Source organism: Dendrobates tinctorius, unplaced genomic scaffold (assembly GCF_039654945.1).
Source record: "Dendrobates tinctorius isolate UK_male_01 unplaced genomic scaffold, ASM3965494v1 ptg000070l, whole genome shotgun sequence".
Classification (NCBI taxonomy): domain Eukaryota; kingdom Metazoa; phylum Chordata; class Amphibia; order Anura; family Dendrobatidae; genus Dendrobates; species Dendrobates tinctorius.
In genome coordinates, this window is record NW_027361738.1 from 51,390,408 (window position 1) to 51,412,021 (window position 21,614).

At 43.4% G+C, this 21,614-nt stretch overlaps 1 protein-coding gene across 1 annotated transcript; it reads right to left on the reverse strand.

The window, feature by feature from the left end:
• Positions 1 to 1,261: 1,261 nt before the first annotated feature.
• KLF6 (KLF transcription factor 6) lies at positions 1,262 to 9,585 on the reverse strand. Its single transcript, XM_073581648.1, has 4 exons — positions 9,159 to 9,585; positions 6,423 to 6,999; positions 5,511 to 5,634; positions 1,262 to 4,276 (listed from the first exon to the last, which is right to left on the reverse strand). The coding sequence occupies exons 1-4, from the start codon at positions 9,258 to 9,260 to the stop codon at positions 4,225 to 4,227; spliced, it is 855 nt and encodes a 284-aa protein (XP_073437749.1). The 5' UTR covers positions 9,261 to 9,585; the 3' UTR covers positions 1,262 to 4,224.
• Between the last annotated feature and the right edge of the window lie 12,029 nt (positions 9,586 to 21,614).

A 21,614-nucleotide genomic window follows, 5' to 3' on the forward strand; every position in this document is an offset into this window, starting at 1 on the left:
CCACAATGGATGGCCACAATTATATTGCCATGTAGACCGTTTTGGAGTGTAGGGAGTACAGAGGCCGTGATAGATTAGGGAATTTCAGAACATAATTTTTTTTTTTAATCATTGAATGGCATATTTTGTGTTAGGGCTCATACTTGCATGCGAGAAACTCTGACGAGTCTCGCACGTCAATACCCGGCACTGCCGCCGGCGCTGGGATCGGAGCGTTCAGCTGCATGTATTTCTATGCAGCCGCACGCGCAGGCAGTGCCCGGTATTGACGTGCGAGACTCGTCCGAGTTTCTCGCATGCGAGTATGAGCCCTTATTCTCCAAATCAACTACGAGACCACTTATTTTTGTGACAACATACCAGATGGTATTCATTCTTCTCAGCTTATGGCTTAAAATAATAAGGGATTCTGTCAGCACAATTATTATTATTATTTTTTTTTTTTTTTTTTAAACACATGGAAGTAGTGATATGGCTGTATAGGCACTAATAAAAAGGATGCCTTTGTTGTAGAGATCCTACGTGCCGGTCATGAGAAATCGAGTGTAGAAACCATATGAATAAAATCAGGCAGGAAGTGCACTGGGGGCGTGTCTGTGCACTAGAACGGCTTCTTCCAAGTGCACTGACATGCCTCCAATGCACTTCCTGCCTGATTTACATATGGATTATACACTAGATTTCTTAAGACTGTCACACTCAGATAAAATCTACAAATAAGTATTTTTTTTTTTCTATTGGGGACCAAGAAACATTACAGCTTCACAACGGCTTTCAAATGTAAAAATGTGCAAACAGGTTTCATTTAAGAACGGAGAGGGCAGGGAGGGGATGAGCATGCCCACTCCATCTACATAGGTCACGCCAAGAACCATTACATGATCCCATGGCTAAAAGCAGGATAGTAGTAGTGATTAACAGATACAGCACAATCCCAGGAAAGGGGCAGCATGCCAGGGTTGAATCTAACCATTTTGACAATCTAAACCTAGATATTTTATATGAAAAAAAAAATAAAATAAAATTGCAATATGTCATCTTTAATGTGCGTATCTTCCTGCAAGACAATACCATGCCCCAGATGGAACTTAGAAGGGTCTCTCGATAATGCAGGGTAACGTTCTTCTCTATCCAGCCTTATCTTTGGCAGACCCAATTCATTTTACTGCAAATAAATGCATTGTTTTTGTATTTTTAATTTCTACTATGAGAAAATAACAAAAAAAAAAAATGATAGCTAAAATCTACAAAGCTCAGGATATCAACTTTCTAAAGTTTATTCTACAGGATTTTTTTTTTCCGTTCAGACATTAAATAACATATTACAAAAATATATATATTCAAACTCTTAATACAGCTCTTAACAATCAGTGACCTAAGACTACATAGGCTTGCACCCAAATTATGGAAAAAAATAACGAAAAAAGTCCTCCAAAAATGCTATAGCTCTAGTAAATTTTCAGCTACAGAGTGCACGTTTATCGCATTGTGTTGCGAAGACTGAAAAAAATAAAAATAAAAATATGTTGCCAGTTTTACATTTGCTTTGGTGGATATGGGATTTAACTTAAAGAAAAAAAAAGATAAAAAAAAAAAAAAAATATCTAAGAGTTATCCTTCCAAACAAACATTTTGTACCTTGACAAGTATATGAGCAGTTTACATATTAAGTGCATGTACGGATACATTTGTGCAAGTTTCATGTAGAGCAAGTGTAAGCGATAGCTCTGAACAGATCGGTGTTCTGAGAAGCAGATAACATGAGCGATCAACAGCGTACAGGAAAGAAAGGACACAAATATACAGACAAGTGCCATAAAGCAATAACAAGTGTTAGGATGGGTTCTAAAGCCCAAACACAGCTTAAGGGAATAGTCAGACCAGAGAGTGACAGCTGCATAGAAATACATGCAGTCACGTTCAGGTCCGACTCTTCCCTTAGGCTGGGGTCTAAAGGCCCAAGACGCAGCTTTAGGCTGGGGTCTAAAGGCCCAAGACGCAGCTTTAGGCTGGGGTCTAAAGGCCCAAGACGCAGCTTTAGGCTGGGGTCTAAAGGCCCAAGACGCAGCTTTAGGCTGGGGTCTAAAGGCCCAAGACGCAGCTTTAGGCTGGGGTCTAAAGGCCCAAGACGCAGCTTTAGGCTGGGGTCTAAAGGCCCAAGACGCAGCTTTAGGCTGGGGTCTAAAGGCCCAAGACGCAGCTTTAGGCTGGGGTCTAAAGGCCCAAGACGCAGCTTTAGGCTGGGGTCTAAAGGCCCAAGACGCAGCTTTAGGCTGTGTTCTAAAGGCCCAAGACGCAGCTTTGGGCTGTGTTCTAAAGGCCCAAGACGCAGCTTTGGGCTGTGTTCTAAAGGCCCAAGACGCAGCTTTGGGCTGTGTTCTAAAGGCCCAAGACGCAGCTTTGGGCTGTGTTCTAAAGGCCCAAGACGCAGCTTTAGGCTCGGGTCTAAAGGCCCAAGACGCAGCTTTAGGCTGGGGTCTAAAGGCCCAAGACGCAGCTTTAGGCTGTGTTCTAAAGGCCCAAGACGCAGCTTTAGGCTGTGTTCTAAAGGCCCAAGATGCAGCTTTAGGCTGTGTTCTAAAGGCCCAAGACGCAGCTTTAGGCTGTGTTCTAAAGGCCCAAGACGCAGCTTTAGGCTGTGTTCTAAAGGCCCAAGACGCAGCTTTAGGCTGTGTTCTAAAGGCCCAAGACGCAGCTTTAGGCTGTGTTCTAAAGGCCCAAGACGCAGCTTTAGGCTGTGTTCTAAAGGCCCAAGACGCAGCTTTAGGCTGTGTTCTAAAGGCCCAAGACGCAGCTTTAGGCTGTGTTCTAAAGGCCCAAGACGTAGCTTTAGGCTGTGTTCTAAAGGCCCAAAACGCGCCTTTAGGCTGTGTTCTAAAGGCCCAAGACACGCCTTTAGCATGTGTTCTAAAGGCCCAAAACGCGTTTTTTTTTTTTTTTTTTTTTTACTATTTGATTCAATAAAATGGTGCGATATGGAACCGCTAATAATCAGAAGTATCCAACCAGTCAAATGATAATAAATGCTATGAATTTAACAAAACAAGAAATTCTTGCACCATTTTGTGACATTAAAACCCATGTTTAAAAGGATAAAGAAAAAAAAAAAAAAAATTACACCCCTGGGTGACAACAGAGCCTTAAGTAAGCTTACATCACTTAAACCCCTGTATCTGACCCCCATCCATTACTGGAGAAGGCCACTTGCATAAGGCACCATTTTTTAAGGACAACAGTGCGTTAACAGCTAGAAAAACCGGAAATTAGTCCTCAAGGCATAAATAATAGAAAAAATTAGCTGCATGAGAAAAATCAGTTTTAAGCTATAGTGGTTTCTTCCACTTTTTTTTGTTATTTTTTTTTTTGTTTTCATTCTATACATAAGTAATGTAACAACAGACCAATTGTATTTTAGCTGCTCTCAACTGGAATCATAACTGCAGTCCTGATTAAATTATGGAGAAGCGTACACATTTCCCCGGAACCATGCAATACCTTTCTATTATAATGAAGTTATAGTTGTGTTATAATTGTAAATACACAGCTTATACAATGGGTTACAAACAATCGTTGTAGCCAGTATCAACAAGCTACTTGACACATTGCACGTTTAATAGCTGCACCAGACAACAAAAGCTCCTCTCACACAGGAAAGGGATCATCTCCTTTTTAGGGGATCATGGTTTCCTTCATATTAGAAGTCACCCCACCCCGCCAAGTAAAATGATTGATGGTTGTCCCATATAACAAGAGTATGCAATAGCATACAAAACATTCAAACCGTTTATTTTATATATTTTTTTTTTGTCACTTTAATTTTTAAACTTTTTTTTTTTCCTAATCCCTCGCATCTGAACTCAACCAGACAAAAAATAAAAAAACTTAACGAGGTCTTCCACATTCAGACATTGGCTCCTTTTCACCATTCAGTCACCCAAACATCAACATTCTCAGTGCACATGCTCACGGCGACGGCTTAGTTCAGCCACTCAGAAGATTAAGCACCAATAGTGCACGGGCCCAGTCAGCTCCAGAAGTAGCACTGTATGGTTGCTATGCCGCGTCTTACACGATTGATAAGCCCTGCAAAGCCCCTTGGAGAAGTGAGGTCTTGAAGGCAACTGGTTAGGGTGCAAATTGGCATGCTTTGGCTGGAACTTGCATCCCTTGCACAAGGCATTTCAACCTTGAAGTCGCTTTTCATCACGTGACTTCCTCATTCATTCATATGTGTCGCTTCATGTGCAGAGCCAAGTGATCTGACCTGGAAAAACATCTGGAGGAGAGAAATAAGCCATGTCAGCAACGGTCACCATGAAGAGGATAAAAACAACATTAAAGAGCATTTCCTACCTACTGGTGTGAGTCCCAGCTGTCATTGCGACAGTGGGCTACTGCATTGACCCTTCAGAATAGAACGATGGCCTGGTATGCTAACCCCCAGTCCATTCTGTCCAAACCCTGGCTGGGACCCCCCCCGCATCGATTCTGAGAACGTGGCCTTGCATCGCCTCATCTGAATGGAATGATGGCCTGGTATGCCAACCCGGTGTCCAAACCCTGGGCCCTCCCATCGACTCGGAGAATGTGGCCTTGCATCTCCCCATGTGAATAGAATGATGGCCTGGTATGCTAACTCCCAATCCATTTAGTCCAAACCCTGGGACCCCCATCGATTCTGAGAACAGAGTTTTGCATCTCCCCTTTTGAATGGAACGATGGCCTGGTTTGCTAAACCCCAGTCCATTCTGTCCAAACCCTGGGACCCTCGTCGATTCCAGTAATGGACTCTGCATTGCCCCATATGAATGGAGGAGTGTACAGTCATGTAGTTCACCACTCCAAAATCTGGGACCCCCATCAATACTGATAACGGGGCTTAACTCATCTGAATAGAGTGGAGGCCTAGTATGCACTTCCCCACGCCATTCAGTCCAAACCTTGGGGCCCTCATCGATTCTGGGAAAGGGCTCTTCATTGCTACATCTCAATGGAGCAGTGTCCCGGCATACCCCCCCCCCCCACTACATTCATTCCAAACCCTGGAACTCGAGCGATTCAGAGAATGGGGCTCTGCAATGCTCCATCTGAATACATTGCACACCAGAGGTCCTTTCATTTTCAATGGGACTGCAGGAGAATCTGTCACACTCGGCCATCTCCGACACACCAAAAGAGAATTAATGAAGCGGAGGTGCACATGTCCAGTCAGACAGAGCTTTTGCAAAGCATAGTTTATGGGAAAGGGGCTTTCAGACCAGCATCGATCAGCAAATTATCACCTACCACACAGATAAGTGATAGCTACTAAAGATGGGACTATTTGAAGCTGACTATACACCCCAAATGAGAGCTCAGCCAGTAACCATCTCTCCTGACCCCTCCATACACACTCGGTTGAGCATGTACAGTACGTCCTCTGGCAACTACTTGTGTTCCACCTGTTATAAAAGTCTATGGGAATTTTTTCTTTGAAAAGAATAATTAGACGCTTGTTAGAGGAGTCTTACTTGTCACAATGCGTGCACTTAAATGGTTTGGCACCAGTATGCTTTCGGAAGTGTCTGGTCAGTTCATCACTTCTTGCAAATCGCCACGCACAACCTTCCCAAGAACATCTATAAGGCTTCTCTCCTGCAAAAGGGAAAAAAAACAATGCGAAAAGGTTAAGCAAGACAGATTATGAATTCCAACCTGCAACTAAACAAATAGGTGCAGCAAAAGTCACGCCAGAAATGCAAACGGGTGATCTCATTAAATGGTTTTGGCAGCTGCGCCATAAACAAGACCCATTATTGTCTTCACTCAGTCAAGAAGAAAAAAACTTGACAAGACTCCAGGGGAAAGTAAAGTCCGACTGAATAACCAGACAATGACAACACCATTCAGTGGATACAATGAATGAGTATGGTCGTCAGCGACGTATGTGGAGAGGAGGGGGCGTGTTACAGAAAAGCATCCAATACAGCTAAAATGTAAATATTATTCTTCAATAATGACCCCGATACGAACAATGCAGGCGCTAATACCGAGAAAGCAAAAAAATGAAATAAAAACTCTATTATTACGAGCACTGCACAACTATAGAATCATGGTGCTACCGGTCAGCTGTACCATTGCAAAGTATTCTACTTAAACTGACGTTTAGGAAAAAGAAAACAAAGTTCATTTTCGGGTTGAACATTCCTTAGAAGTTCCAGTGACAATATTTTTAAAAGGAAAAGGCTGAGCAGGTCGGATGGATACGTATTCTTCTAGCCTCGTCATAGATCCAACCTCCCTACAGGACAGAATGAGGAAGTGCATATCCACAGGAGGATTCACGGTGACGTCCCTGATGGACCTTGGGTTTACACCCTGCGCATTACAGCTGGGGATTCCCTCCTGTCAAGTCCCTTTCTGAAGGTGAAACAAGCACTGACCTGTATGAGTACGCTGATGTGCTTTAAGATGCGAGCTCTTGGTGTAAACTTTCTTGCAGCCATTGAAGTGACACTTGTGGACGCGTTTCCTGCCGTCTGGTGACGTTTCTCCTCCGCTGGTCGGGCTACCTTGATCTAGAGTCTTTATAAATGAACCAGGGCGCATTTTCCCAGGTGAATAGAGCTCCCTGGTGATGACGTCCCACAAATGATGGGGGGACTCCTTACCCTGCTCCGGGGATGATGGTGGAGTAGAAGTGACGGACGAACTAAAAGGTTCAGATTTGATCACCATGTCACTAATGGGGTCCGAGGTAAATTTGGAAGTTGGCGATAGCTCTTCCGAGCTGTCGGATAATTCACTACTGACATCGGAGTTCAAACTATTGGTCTCTAGGTTTTGACTGTCAGAGATGTCCTCCGTTTTGATGCGGATAATTTGGGGGTCGGGCTCCTCCTTTTTCTCACACGCCAGAATAAATTTGGTCCAAAGCTCGTCTTCCCCGTCGAATTTAAATTCGGAGGCCGACACGTAGCAAGGCTCGCTCTGTAGGTAGCGCTCTAGTTCCAGGCAAGTCTAAGAGGTAAAATAAGGAGGAAAAAAAAAAACGATTCAATTCGAGAACATTTATGGAGAACGTACAATTGTTTTTTTTTTTTAACCTTTTGCAATGAATGACACCATCCAGTTATACTCTGAGCGCGCTGGTTACGACTACTTCCTTTTCGATACTGATCTTGCAAAATGAAATTTGCAGAACAACCATACATGGAAATTGCAAAGCTGCACCAAAATTAGGGAAGCAAAGAGCCATCTACATACACTGTAAATGAATATATCATAGATTGTATGCTTTTTTTGTTTTTTTTTGCATAGGGACCCATTTCTCTTTTATACACTTATGGACACCAGACAATGGGAGAAAAATTTATTCTGCTGGCCAACAGTAAAACCGGATGAGTCATCTGCATTCCTTTCACGTTATGCTGGAAGGAGGAACAAGAAGAAAAAAAAAAAAAAAATGAAAAAAAGACTTCCCTTTTAGAAGCTCAGAGACTGGGCATATCTAATTGAAACAAGTTTTAAATCATATTATATTTTTTTTTTTTCTCTTTTCAGCCTCTTAAAATGTCAACCATGTTTTGTTTTTCTGCAAAACTGGTCTCTGAGATCACCAGTGTGGCCTGCAGACACAAGCCATCAAAATACCACGCATATTTCCCCAGTGATCTGCCTGCCCCAGGAGGGATCCCAGTGCACTCTCCATTTTTTTTCTGCGCTCTTCCATTTCCTCTTGCGGTCGTCTTCTTCTCAGTTAATACAAACTGACGTCAACGACGCAACGAGAAGACGAAACGATAGAAATCAATGCTTTCGTTTTGGGTTTTTTTTTCTTCCTATAATTAGACAATTGCTTTGCCGTTCAGATGGGAAAATGCATTTTATTGATTCTCAGCGGTGGAAGAAGATGGTGGGTGGAGGGGATGGTGAAAAGGGGGGGGGGGGGCATAAAGACGACAATTGATTGCGATGTCGTTAAACTTTAATAATCTAGCTGCTTTCTATTCGCCATTATGCAAATAACGTGTGGAGACCGAGAGATGGGCTCTGTGATACTTTAAAATGTCTCCGCAGGCTTCTGGGAAGGAGAACTGGCTCTGTGCCCGCAGCGAAAAATGCCCCAAGGAAGCCACTGAGATCAATTTCAATCTCGCACACACAAGATCTGCTTCTCTGATGGCCAAAGCAAGAAGAAGACTATGAAGACGACAAGGAGGAGGAGCGCACAATTAAGCAGGAATGTGAAGGTTGGAGCGCTGTGGTGTGCAGCTCTCAGTCACACATCTGATGGCTTCCTTTTATTATAAAAAGTCAACATCAATATGGGACAAGGGACAATGCAGAACGTGGGAGGGCCGTCGTGCACAAATTAATAAGTGACAAGCTGGGGATATTAAAAAGTGCGCCGACATTGAGAGAGAGAGCTCAAAATACTGTCTGATCTCTGCATAAATAATACCGCCTGTGGTCAGACTAAAACCTCCCATAACGCTACAAGTTATAGGAGAAACGGTAGGAATGAAGGAAAAAGGGGGAGAAGTCATCTGAAAACCACTTAGAACTGTAGGGTTTTTTTTTTGGGGGGGGGGGTGCTTTTTTTTAGTACAGAGGGGTTATTATTCGAAAAGGATCGATTAATGCAAAAAAGATGAAATGACGGGAATAACTCGCGGCCTTTAGACGACAACAAGAACCCCCCCAGCTGTGTCGCTTGGACCGTATGCAAAGTTTTGCCAAATGGCTGCACGGTCACTAGTGAAACCCAAGCTGCGCTCGACGGAGGCTGCACCGGGCTGTCACTGCAAATCACGCCATGCACTGGCATACTGTGGGCATAATGGGTGCATGGCAGGAGATTATATATATATATATATATATATATATATATATATATATACACACACACACACACAATGTCTATGCATGTATGAGCATATATATTATATATACACACGCATCTGTATGTAATATATATTTAAGCGTGTGTGTGCGCTATTTTTTTTACACACAGATATACATGAAAAAAATGTATATATATAATTTTGCATACATGCACGTGCATATATATTATTTGTGTGTCTATAGTATATATATATGCACGTGTATGTATGCAAAATTACATTATATATATATATATATATATATCTCTAGATCTCTCTCTTGCTTTCCTTTACCTGTTGCCAGTACTCCTCCAGGGATGGCAGGGCAGAGAAGTAGCCGGTGTCATGCACGATCTGCAGCTCCTGGAAGATGCTGCACATTGGGAGAACATCCATGATCTGTGGGAGCAGAGACAATTCTACCAGAATCTACAGGATCTCTTCACGAAGCCCCTCAGATCTGCGACCATAAATGCTGCAGTGATCAGCTCTGTAATCCAGCGCTCGTGCAGTGCACAGATCCCAGCAGTGGCAGCAGAGCAGGCGACAATCAGAAGAAATGCTCCAGGTTTTCATGCAAATGTCATCGCATAGCAATTAGAGCCGCTGCCAGCCTGTGACTCCTCCTGGAGCTGGGGACTCGCTCAGCGGTGCTGACAATATTTGCAAACACTGAAGTGACTGCAACTGTAAACCCCTGCAAAACTTCCCTATTCAAACCTTCCAAGGCAGCCAAGCCTTCCCCCCTCCTCCCCCACGTGATCCTATTACGCCGGCTCAGTATGGCGACCAATCAGCTGTCACTAGCTCCTTCAGCGTTTTTTCTAAGAGGACCAATGGTCGCGGCCGGCGTTCTAGGGAAGCCTCTGGCGTGACGAAATCGTTTCGTAAGGAGCGGCGCGATTGGTCAGATTCGAAATTTCAAGCCCCCACCTGTTCTGACAGGGGAGGGACTAGCTATTTTTAGCTAGGTATATAAGAAGGGAACGAGTGTGGAGACGGTTACAGTGCGGTCAGTGACCGCTGAGAGCGCTTGTGAGATGCAGAGCGCAGCGCTCTGTGGTGCTACTGCTAGTTATTGTTTTTTTCCCTTTCTGTGAAAAAAAGAGCTTTGCTGCTGTTAGGGTGGTTTATGTCGTTTAATAATGTATATCAGAGCACACATGTATAAATGAGTTATGACGACGGTGGTCGATATAACGTGGGAGTCTCCATTTTGTGTGCCCGACTCCTCGCCACTGCTTCATGAATCCGTGTGAAAGGTCACATACTTGTGTGTCATTGCCCTGTGGCGCAGTTCAATAGCCAAGGAAGCACTGACGGGAGCTGACTGAGCACGTAGCCGGACTGCAGCTTTAATTACAGTGTCCGTGTAAATTACCTCACGCAGCCCCACCTCCCCAATCTTCTCATCGTCACAAAATGGCGTCTGTCTTGTTTACTTCACTCAGAAGCTTTCATTCCAGCAGGGGGCGGAGCGCTCCCTTCCCCCTCGTTCTCTGGAAATGTACTGAAGTTAATGGCAGAAAGAAAGAAACTACCAGCAGCGTCTGATAAATCCGAGTTCCCCTTTCAGTTCTGTCAGATTTTGTGTGTCCCTTCCTTCCCCACCGCAGACAATCCTAATCTCTGATGGCTACTTCGCACCAACACAAAACGCAACGTAATAAAATACAATAAAAAAATGTTCTGTCAGTGAATTATTATCTCTCCTTTAATACATTCCTGTCAGTAAAGTCCTGGGCAAGCTGAGTGAAAGCTATTAGGGCCACCATTACGGCTTCACGGGGATTGTTTGCTAGTTATCTCGGCGTCCATGATATAAAATACAGACCTGAAAAGTGAGGCACGTACAACGTGCTGCAATCTGGGAAAGATGGCTGACGTAAAGGGCGACTATGAGTTGTTTTTTTTTTTTCAAAACCGCTGCTGCCAGAGGTTTACTTCAGGCTATGTGCACACATGCGGATTTTTCGCGGAATTTTCCGCTGCAATTCCGCAACTCCCTGCCGCGGGAAATTCGATTGCGGAATTCCCACAAAAAAATAGCATTTTGCAAGCGTAATTAGCTTGCAGATTTGCTAGCGTTTTCCAAGCGATCTGTAGCATCGCTTGGAAAACTGATTGACAGGTTGGTCACACTCATCAAATATAGTGTTTGACAAGTGTGACCAACTTTTTACTATTGAGGCCGCCGCATCAGTAGTAAAATAAAGAATGTTAACAATAATAATAAAAAAAAATCATGATATTCTCTCCTTCCAGTGTCCCACGCAGCGTCCCTGGCCTCAGTGATGCTCCCGGCATCTTCCGGTCCCAGTGATGCCTTGTGACAATGACCCCAGATGACGTAGCAGGCTCGCAAGATGCTTCGTCATCACAGGTCATTGTCGAAAGGCATCACTGGGACCGGAAGATGCCGGGAGCGTGGCTGACAGGCGGGAAGGTTGCAGGGGACGCCGGAAGATGAGAATATCACGATTTTTTATTTTAATTCTTTTTTTAACAGGGATATGGTACCCAGGGCCTGGAGGAGAGTCTCCTCTACTCCAGACTCTGGGTACCATCCGAACATTTTCCGCTTTGCGCATGGTGGGCACAGCCACATGCGTAAAGTAAGCGGAACAATGCATTCCTATGTGTGCGGAATCGCCACGATTCCGCAAAAAGAATGACCATGCTGCGTATTTTTCCGCGATGCGATTCCGCCGTGGAAAAACACGCAGCATTAGCGCAGCATGTGCGGAATGCTATTGAATTGAATGTGTTGCAGATTTTTAGCGTTTACGCAGCGTTTTTGCGGTGAAAAAACGGGGCAAAAACGCTAAAAATCTGTGACGTGTGACATAGCCTCAAGTCAGTAGGGAACGTAGGCATCCAATAAATATGCAGCATTTTTTGTTGGCGTGTGTCACTTTACGTTTTATCTCCATTTTTATTTAATGTGAAAAAAAACGTGGGTTGTCCTATTTTTGTAGTTAAAAAAAATGTGATGAATTCAGCTCACCCTTATGAAGGGCTTCACATGGTCCGTATGTGGGGCACAGGATTTCGTCTCTGCCAGATTTGGAGGTAATGTGCAGGAATGATGGTAGAAAAATCCAGCTCCAAAAGATCTGATAAAAAGATAGATCTTTAATTGTAGTACAATAAAATAAAAGGCACTGCTGTAAAGAGCCAAAAAAAGAAATTATTATTAAGAGAAGTGGGCATCAGTCATGATAATGATCAGACGCGTTTCAAACACGATGTGTGTTCTTAGTCTCGATGTGACCGAGTCTGTTCGAAACGCGTCCAGTTATCATGATTGATACCCACTTCTTTGAATTTTTTTTTTTTGGCTCTTCACAACAGTGCCTTTTTATTGTACTGCTATTAAAGATTTACCTTTTTATCGGATCTTGTTGGGGCTGGATTTTTCTCGACTTTTGTTCTTTCTCCATTATGGAGTGTAAGGTGAATCTGTGGCCTCCAATTTGTCTCACACGGTTACGTGGGGGACAGCGTATGTCACAATATGCATAGACCGCTTGAGGACATTCACAGGCTTCCGATACACCTCATGCTCCTGAAGTTGACTGCTTGGGGACATTCACAGTCTTCCGATACACTTCATGCTCCTGAATGGAGGAGAAGACCGGAGGAGACAACCGAGTTGAGCAAGATACAGTGTTGTGAAAAGTATTTGTCCCCCTTCCTGAAATCCTATTCTTTTGCAAGTTTGTCACATTTAAATGTTTTGGATCACCTAGCAAATTTAAATATTAGGCAAAGTTAACACAAGTTAACACAAAATGCAGTTTTTAAATGAAGCCCTTTATTATTAAGGGAAAAAGAAATCCAAACCTACAGAGCCCTGTGTGAAAGAGTGATTGACTTCCCCTCCTCCCAAAACATAAATTATCTCTTTATCACTTCATTTGGAAGCTGAGTTCAAATTCCCTAGTCCTACCCAGGACTGATTACTGCCATACCTGTTCTCAATCAAGAAATCTCTTAAATAGGGTCTGCCTGACAAAGTGAAGTAGACCAAAAAAGCTAGACATTATGCTGCGATTGAAAGAAATTCTGGCACATATGAGAAACAAATTAATTGAGAGCTATCAGACTGGAAAAAGTTATAAAGCCATTTTTAAAGCTTTGGGACTCCAGCAAACCACAGTGAGAGCCATTATCTACAAATAGCGAAAACATGGAACAGTGAAGAATCTACCCAGGAGTGGCTGCCAGACTAAAATTACCCCAAGAGCACAGTGACGACTCATCCAAGAGGTCACAAAAGACCCCTCAACGACATCCAAAGAACTGCAGGCCTCACTTGCTTCAGTTAAGGGCATGACTCCACCATAAAAAAGAGACTGGGCACAAATGGCATGCATGACAGAGTTCAAAGACGTAAACCACTGCTGAGCAATAAGAACATAAAGGTTCATCTCAGTTTTGCCAGAAAGCATCTTGATAATCCCCAAGACTTTTGGGAGAATACTCTGTGGAATGACGAGAAAAAAGTGAACTTTTTTGGAAGTTGTATGTCCCAGTAAAGTCCAGAAAAGTATCATCATACTGTAAAATATGGTGGTGGTACTGTGATGGTCTGGTGCTGTTTTGCTGCTTCAGGACCTGGAAGACTTGCTGTGGCAAATGGAACCATGAATTCTGCTGTCTACCAAAAATTCCTGAAGTAGAATGTCTGGCCATCTGCTTGTGACCTCCAGCTGAAGCACACTTGGGTTATGCAGCGGGACAATGATCCAAAACACATCAGCATGTCCACCTCTGAATGGCTTAAGAAAAACAAAATGAAGACTTTGGAGTGGCCTAGTCAAAGTCCTGACATTAATCTGAATGAGATGCTGTGATAAGACCTAAAAAATGTGGTTCATGCTCAAAAATCCTCCAAAGTGGCTGAATTCCAACAATTTTGCAAAGATGAGTGGGCCAAAGTTCCTTCAGAGCATTGTAAAAGACTTATTGCCAGTTACTGCAAATGCTTGATTGCAGTTGTTGCTGCTAAGGGTGGCCCAACCAGTTATAAGGTTTAAGGGGCAATCACTTTTTCACACAGGGCCCTGTAGGTTTGGATTTCTTTTTCCCTTAATAATAAAGACCTTTCATTTAAAAACTGCATTTTATGTTTACTTGTGTTATTTCTGTCTAATTTTTAAATTTGGTGATCGAAAACATTTAAATGTGACAAACATGCAAAAGAATAGGAAATCAGCAAGGGGGCAAACACTTTTTCACACCACTGTAAGTGAATCAAGTCGTATTGTGACCCCAGGGTACTAGATTAAGACAAGTAATTCATAAGAAAGTTGACTATGTTGGAATTTTTGCAACTTGCTTGTCCAGTACCCCAGGGATTGCAATGCCACCCCATTTACTTGCGCTGCAACGTAGCAGAAACACCAAGCAAGCTTTGGCTGTACGACAGGTGATGCGGCCAGAGCCTAAAGTTTACTGTTATTACTTGTCATTCTTAAAAATAAATCCAGCAAAAGGGCAGCTGACGAAATCGAATCCCCCAAATTTTGGGCTCAGCAGAATCAGAATTGTTTGGGCAATTAGTAACTACCGTAAATGGATTTATTTAGAGTCGATTTGCTCATCTCTGATCAGAAGCCAGGTGAGAGAAACCTCGGAATCCCCTGATTTACGAATCATGTGATTGTAAGATTATAAAGACAACTAAAATAAACATAACTAAAATCACAAGTACCAGACAAGTTTAAATATATACTGTATATTTAAAAAAAAGCACCAAAAAGGCAGAAAATGTGCATGGAACATGTTACCAAAAAGATAGAAGGTAGCCAAACTGATGCTGCTGAAGATATAGACAAAATGTTGACTGGTTGGTCTGACATTAATCTTTTTGTGTGTGGCCAGCAGTTGTAATTGCAGCATCTTACAGCATCTTTACATGGTGCTGTCAAGCTGTGTTTTTTGCTGCGCTTTATGTAAAATCCGATTTTGTGAAATTTGCAGTAAACACCTCACTGGTAGGAAATGGTGAACACTTGACAGTGTTGTGCAGTGCCAAATAACCCTTCCATACAGTTGTCTAAAGATAAAAGTGCCATTCAGCTGCCAACACTCTACACTGCAAAACAGTGTACTGTAAAGCAGTGACATAGTGAGGATGAACCATAGGGGCAGTTGTGCTGGCTACTTAATTAAATGGGGGAGCAACATTTTTCACCCACTGCAGCTTTTTGTTGAGGCACATAAAAATAGCGAGTGACCGCCTAGTAGCTAGTGAGATAAATGAGTAAAGAAGCCAACGAATGCCTTGTCATTTCGGCTGTTGCTGCCAGTTCCTATGCACAGTGCATTAGCCAAGAGTAGTTATCATCAACTACTGTACTCTGCAGAGTCAGTGACCGAGACGATAAACCCCTCAAGGTAATGAAGTGAGCTTTGTTATCTCAACCACTGCTTATACAGAGCTCAAGAGACATTGAGAAACTCATCACAACTGCTGAGCTCTGCATAGGCAGGGAATGAGATGACAGGCTGAGCAAGACAGTATTGAACTATGTGCACTGGCCACGTGCTGCACTCTGAAATTATGATAGTGTCCACTATAAAAAATAAAAAAACACCCACTAACTTCTTACGATTTTTATACACTTTTTCCAACCCTAACTAGCATTGTCGTTATGGATAGGGATAGGATTAGGGTTATGGTTAGCATAATAAATTAGAGATATAAAAAAATCACGAACATATAATAAAAAACTAAAAAGTAAAAAAAGAATAAAACAATGTATAACTATGGTTGATGCTAACATTAGGGCTAGGATTATGGTTAGGACCAAGATTAGTGCTGTGGTTTGGTTTAGGTCTAGGGAACTAACTAGCTTACAAAAAACAACACAAAAGTGGTCCTTGGTTTAGTTAGTTTAGAGGGGTAGGAGGGTGGTGCAAGACACTTACCTTGCTCAGGGCACTGACAACCCATGCTATGCCATCTAAAAAGCTGTACCAAATGATACCATAGAGTACTTTTCAAATAATACCCACACACAGTCTCAATGCAATTTCTGCATAAATGGCTACCCTGTTATAAAGTGATGACAAATTGTTTAGCTGCCATTTTACAACTGGGGTAGGTCTGACCGCACTAGTCCTGAAATTGAAAGAAGATGTATGTGATCTCACAGGTTACACATATTAAAAGGTGAACTTGATACCATATAGTTGAAACCTTTATGGCAGCACATAGAACCACTGTGGCTGTATTTTGGAATAACAGTTACTTCATTTTCTGCATCTAGTCATGGCCAAAAGTGTTGGCACCCTTGAGATAGTTCCAGAAAATGAAGTATTTCTCCCAGAAAATTATTTCAATTGCACATGGTTTGTTATACACATGTTTATTTCCTTTGTGTGTATTGAAACAACACAAAAAAACTAAGAAAAAATGCAAATTGGACATAATTTCATAAAAAAAAACCCAAAATTGGTCAGAAAAGATTGTTGGCACTTTTCTAAAATTATGGGTAAACAGCTTAGTTTCAAGCATGCAATGCTCATTAAAGCTCACCTGTGGCAATATGAAAATCACACCTGAAAGCAGACAAAAAGGGGAGAAGTTGGCTCGATCTTTGTATTGTGTGTCTGTGTGTACCATGCTAAGCATGGAGAACAGAAAGAGAAGAGAACTGAGGACATGAGAACCAAGATTGTTGAAAAACATCAACAATCTTAAGGTTGCAAGTCCATCTCCAGAGCTCTCGATGTTTCTTTTTCCATGGTGTGCAACCTAATCAAGAAGTTTACAAACAAAGGCACTGTATCTAGTTTTCCTGGACTTTGACAACAGAGAAAAATTGCTGGAAGTTGCAATGCAGTATAGTTCAAATTATGGGTAAGCAGCCCCATTCAAGTTTCAAAGAAATTCAAGCTGTCCTGCAGCCTCAAGGCGCATCAGTGTCAGCGTAAACTGTCGACATTTGAATGAAATGAAACGCTATGGCAGGAGACCCAGGAAGACCCCACTACAGACATAGTGACTAGAGATGAGCGACTTTTCCTTTTTTTGGGTCAAGTCGGGTTGAACGAAATCGGCCGACTATAGGGAAAAGTCAGGGTCCAACTGAAACACGAAACCCAATGCAAGTCAATGGGGAAGCAAAGTCGGCAGGGAGTAGAGGACAGTAAACACACCTACAGTGCCCATTTCAATGCCAACGACATCAATTCTTATTACTTAAGCTTGGCAACCTTAATTTACTTTAAAATAATAGTTACACATTGAAAACTGGGTGTTATTTGGCTAAAGTTGTGGGGGGTAGGGCTGGCGCCAGGTTTTCGTGTGCCCTGGGCCAAAGAGTGTCAGTGCGCCCTTTTAACACATACCACAATTCATAATGCTCTGATACGTCACAGAAATATAGGTATAGTACACTGGCACAGGGCCCCTCATAGTACGACGGTATGTCTGACGGCGAGTGGGCCCTCCCTGTGTCGCCGTGTAAGGTGGTATAGTATGCGGGAAGGGGCACCAGAGTTTCATCAGTGTCACATTCTGGCTCTGTAGAGTGCGAGGGGAATGTAGTGCTGTGGGTCAATGTACCAGCAGAATCATCTAGCAGTGGCTGTGCATCAGTGCACTCCATCTCCAATTCATGTAGGACTGGGGAATTGAGAATTTCACTTGATAACACAGGCATGGCATGTGAAAAGAGCTCCATGGAGTAATCTGAAGTGTGGACTGCCGCATCCTTCACTTTTAGTGAGGGTGAAGGAGACAAGGAAAGGGGTGGTTCCTGACCAGAAGCCTGCACTGACGACTGCTTTTTCGGCAATGTAAGGCAAAACCAGTTCCTGATGCTCCGGCTTTAAAAGGAGTTTACCTACTCCCTGAAAAGGGAGTCTTAAAGGCCTTCTTGTGCCAGCTGATGATGCAGGCTCAACACCTCCTGCCTTAGCTGCTATTGTGCCTTTGGCAATACCAGCAGATGCACCACCACCACCATCAGTACCAGATGGCACCCCCACACCCACGCCCGCAGCCTCTAGAACCATGCATAATAATTTTGTGAAAATGGACTAAAAATACCAGCAGATATATGGTACTGTTTCAGAAGCGGACAGCTCTATACAGTCTAGAGATAATTGTAAATATCCGTATATTTTTCATGAGTCAGACACAGATGGTCACAGGCTCAGTATGGATTAGACAAACATTTGCAAAAGGGTACAGTATCACTAGATACAAGGTATATATAGTATAGTTTAAACATACTGAATCTCCGTATACATCTCAGGAGGCAAACACAGATGCTCTCAAGCCCAGTATGGATCCGACAACAATATAGAAAGTTGAGAAAGGGTACTATGGTGCCCCTGAGGGTACGGTCACCACAGAGGTACTGCACCTCATCCAAAGGTGTGGTATCCCACCCTCAGGTAAGGAGGGATCACCACTCGGGACTCCTAACCCTGCACTCAACACACACACGTTAGTCAGTGCTTTCTGGGTGTACCCGGGGGGAGGATTGACTAGGAAAGGATGTTGTGTTATTATTGAGTCACCGAGGAGGAAGAAACAAAACACAAGCTCAGCCCAGAAAATCAGAGAGGTTGGAAACTAGCGGATTGCAGACCCCTAATCCTATCACACAACTAGCAGTAGCCGTGGAGTGTTCCTACGGTGATCCTAGACACTTTGTCACAGCCGGAGATCTAAATAAGCCTAAAGAGAGAAAAGGGAAAAACTGACTGCCCCAGAGCAGACCCCAAAGCAATAGGCAGCCCCCAACATATAATGACGGTGAAGCAAGATGAAAACACTAACACAGATAGAAAGATAGGTTGAGCAAACGATGGGGCCCAAGCTAACTAAAAAGGACCGGACAGAAAAGCTGCTGTCTGCAATCCGAGAAAAACCCTGCTAAAAATATTACCAACACAACTGATAAGCAAAAAGGACCCTGAAGTCACTAGACTTCAAACCCTATATCAGCACTCAGAATATTCTGAAAGCAGAGCAAAAGAGAACACTGATCAAGGAAAAAGAATCCAGCACACCCCCAGCCGGGGATGGCTGAACCCAGAAAACAAGGTAAATAAAACCAAAACTAATAAGTTCATTAGCAGAGCAAAAAACTTATCTTTGGGAAGCAGGAATCAGACTGGTCTCCAAGAATCCAGCAGAGAAATCACCAGCCACTCAGAAGGGCATCGGCTGCCTTATATCCAGTCTGAAGTTCCCGTTACCCAGTCACCATCCACCTGATCAGGTGTTTGGTTTCTTTCATCCAAATCAGCCTCACTACCTTCCTTCACCAGAAGAGGGAGATCCTCGGACACAAAAGGTGAATGAACAGATGAGCTCACAACAGTGTTGGGGGTTAGTGTGGAAGGTAGATACAGTGGGAGGAGCTTAGGTAGTGGATTGATTGTGGGCATCCAATCAGAGAGAGCAAGCTGAGAGTTGATGGGTGGAGCTAGTCTGAGGTAAATGGATCTTTCTAGAGAGTTGTCAGTTGGTGACTGGACAGAGTAAGAGCAGGATTGCTGTGACAGGGCTGAGTGTCAGAGAAGAGAGAAAAATCTTGTCCAAGCTCCTACACTGGAAGGAAGGGGTCCTTGGGGCACGGGAAGTGCAATAAGCCACCTGTGAAGCCCGTTTCTGGAGAAGGAAGGACCAGGCCTCGTTGGGGAAAATGGCTACTGAAGGTAGTGGAGAAATACAGGGCTCAGCTAGAAAGGCGGAGGCTGAGGTAACTTTAAGTGCCTCAGTCGCAGCCGCATTCAATACTCAAAAAGGCAGCAGTTGGAATAAAGGACCCCGGAGCCTGACCCACGTCGCCTGGTGTGATCCGTGGCTGCCTGCTTGGGACACTGTTTGCGAAGGCCCACAGCAAGAAGGAAGGGAGAGATCAGCGCAGAGACACGGCCTAGAAAGGATACACAAGGAGGAATCTTGAACAGGTGTTGCTGATCTAATTGGAGTTTGCCAGACCCCTCCCTCGGATGACACAGTACTAATCGGGTCATCTTGTGCACAAAACTTTTGAGGAAAACTCAGAAACTGCACCCAACTGCGTCCTTGGTGGCTTTTACAACTCGCCTGCTACACACGCTACTCACCATCACCGTCAACGACTCACAAACACCATCTCAGCTGCCCTGGGATACAGCTCTCCCCGTGGAGAGCTTCATCATCTTGTCTGCTTTAACACCGGCACAGAAGATCTGCATTGCAGCATCGGCTACCCTAGCCAAGTACCACGGGTGGAGTCACGATCCCCCTTTTCCAAATTAATTATCATACCAACTTCCCCCTCATCTGAACTGTCATCTTCTTTATTTGACACCCAGGGCCACAGACCGGGTCCCAATCACCACCATGACATACTTTACCCTTAAAAGAGCCTGAAAGGCCCGGTACTGAGTAACCACCGGCCCTGCGTGACATTTCATTTTAACACCAGATAACAGGGATATATTGTATAGTTTCAACATTATAAATCTACGTATATATTTGAGGAGGCAGACACAGACGCTGTCATGGCCAGTATGGATTCGACAACAAACTAAAAAGTAGAAAAAGGGTACAGTATCACCAGATCCAAGGTATATATAGTATAGTTTCAACATTCAAAATCTCCATATTTATTTCAGGAGGCAGACACAGATGCTCTGAGGCCCAGTATGGATTACACCACAATATAAAAAGCAGTAAAAGGGGAATGGATCCCAAGCGTACTGCTGTATACAGTGTTGGGGTCATTTGGAGATCTACATATATATTTCAAGAGTAACACACAGCCTCTCACAGGCTCAGTATGGATCACACCATAATATAAAAAGAAGATCCGCAAGAAATAATCACACATGTGTGCCAATGTTCCAGGTGTCAATGATGCACTTTGAGTGGTGGGTGGAGGATGAATTTTGGGCACAAAGGGTATGGGATCAACAGATACAAGGTATATATAGTCTACTTAAAATACAAAAAAAATTTCCATATGTATTTCAGGAGGCAGACACATATGTTCACACTCAGTATGGATTTGACAATAATGAAACAAGTTGAAAAAGGGTACAGTATTACCAGATACAAGGTATATATAGTATAGTTTAAACATTCTAAATCTCCGCAGACATTTCATGAGGCAGACACAGACGCTCTCAGTCCCAGTATGCATTAGCCAAGAATATAAAAAGTAGAAAAGGTTACTGTATCAACAGATACAAGGTACATATAGTATTGTTTAAACATTATAAGTCTCCTTATTTTTTTCAGGAGGCAGACACAGACGCTCTCAGCGTCTGTATGGATTACACAATATAAAAAGCAGCAAAAGGGTAATGGATCAGAAGCGTACAGCAGCATACAGTGTTGGGGTAATTGTAAATCTCAGCAGATATTTCCAGAGTCAGAAACAGACTCTCACTGGCCCAGTATGGATTAGACCACTATATAAAAAGCAGTAAATGGGTAAGGTATCACAAGCGTACAGCTGTATACAGTGTTTGTTAGGGACGGCGGACCTCACAGGTCTGTTGACCTGACAGGTCTCAGCGGTGTGCTCACACGGTACACGGTCACAGGACTAGGCACAAGACTCAGGGTCATTGTCCCTCTAGACCTACCATGCGTGCGACGTCGCTACCGCGGACGCCAATAAGTGCTGCTGACTGCAGCGCGGTGACCTACTCAGCCGCCACACGACAATGCCCAAGAGGGGACGCCCTGTCGGACGCTAGTGCTGTAAGATGTGAACTGTCACC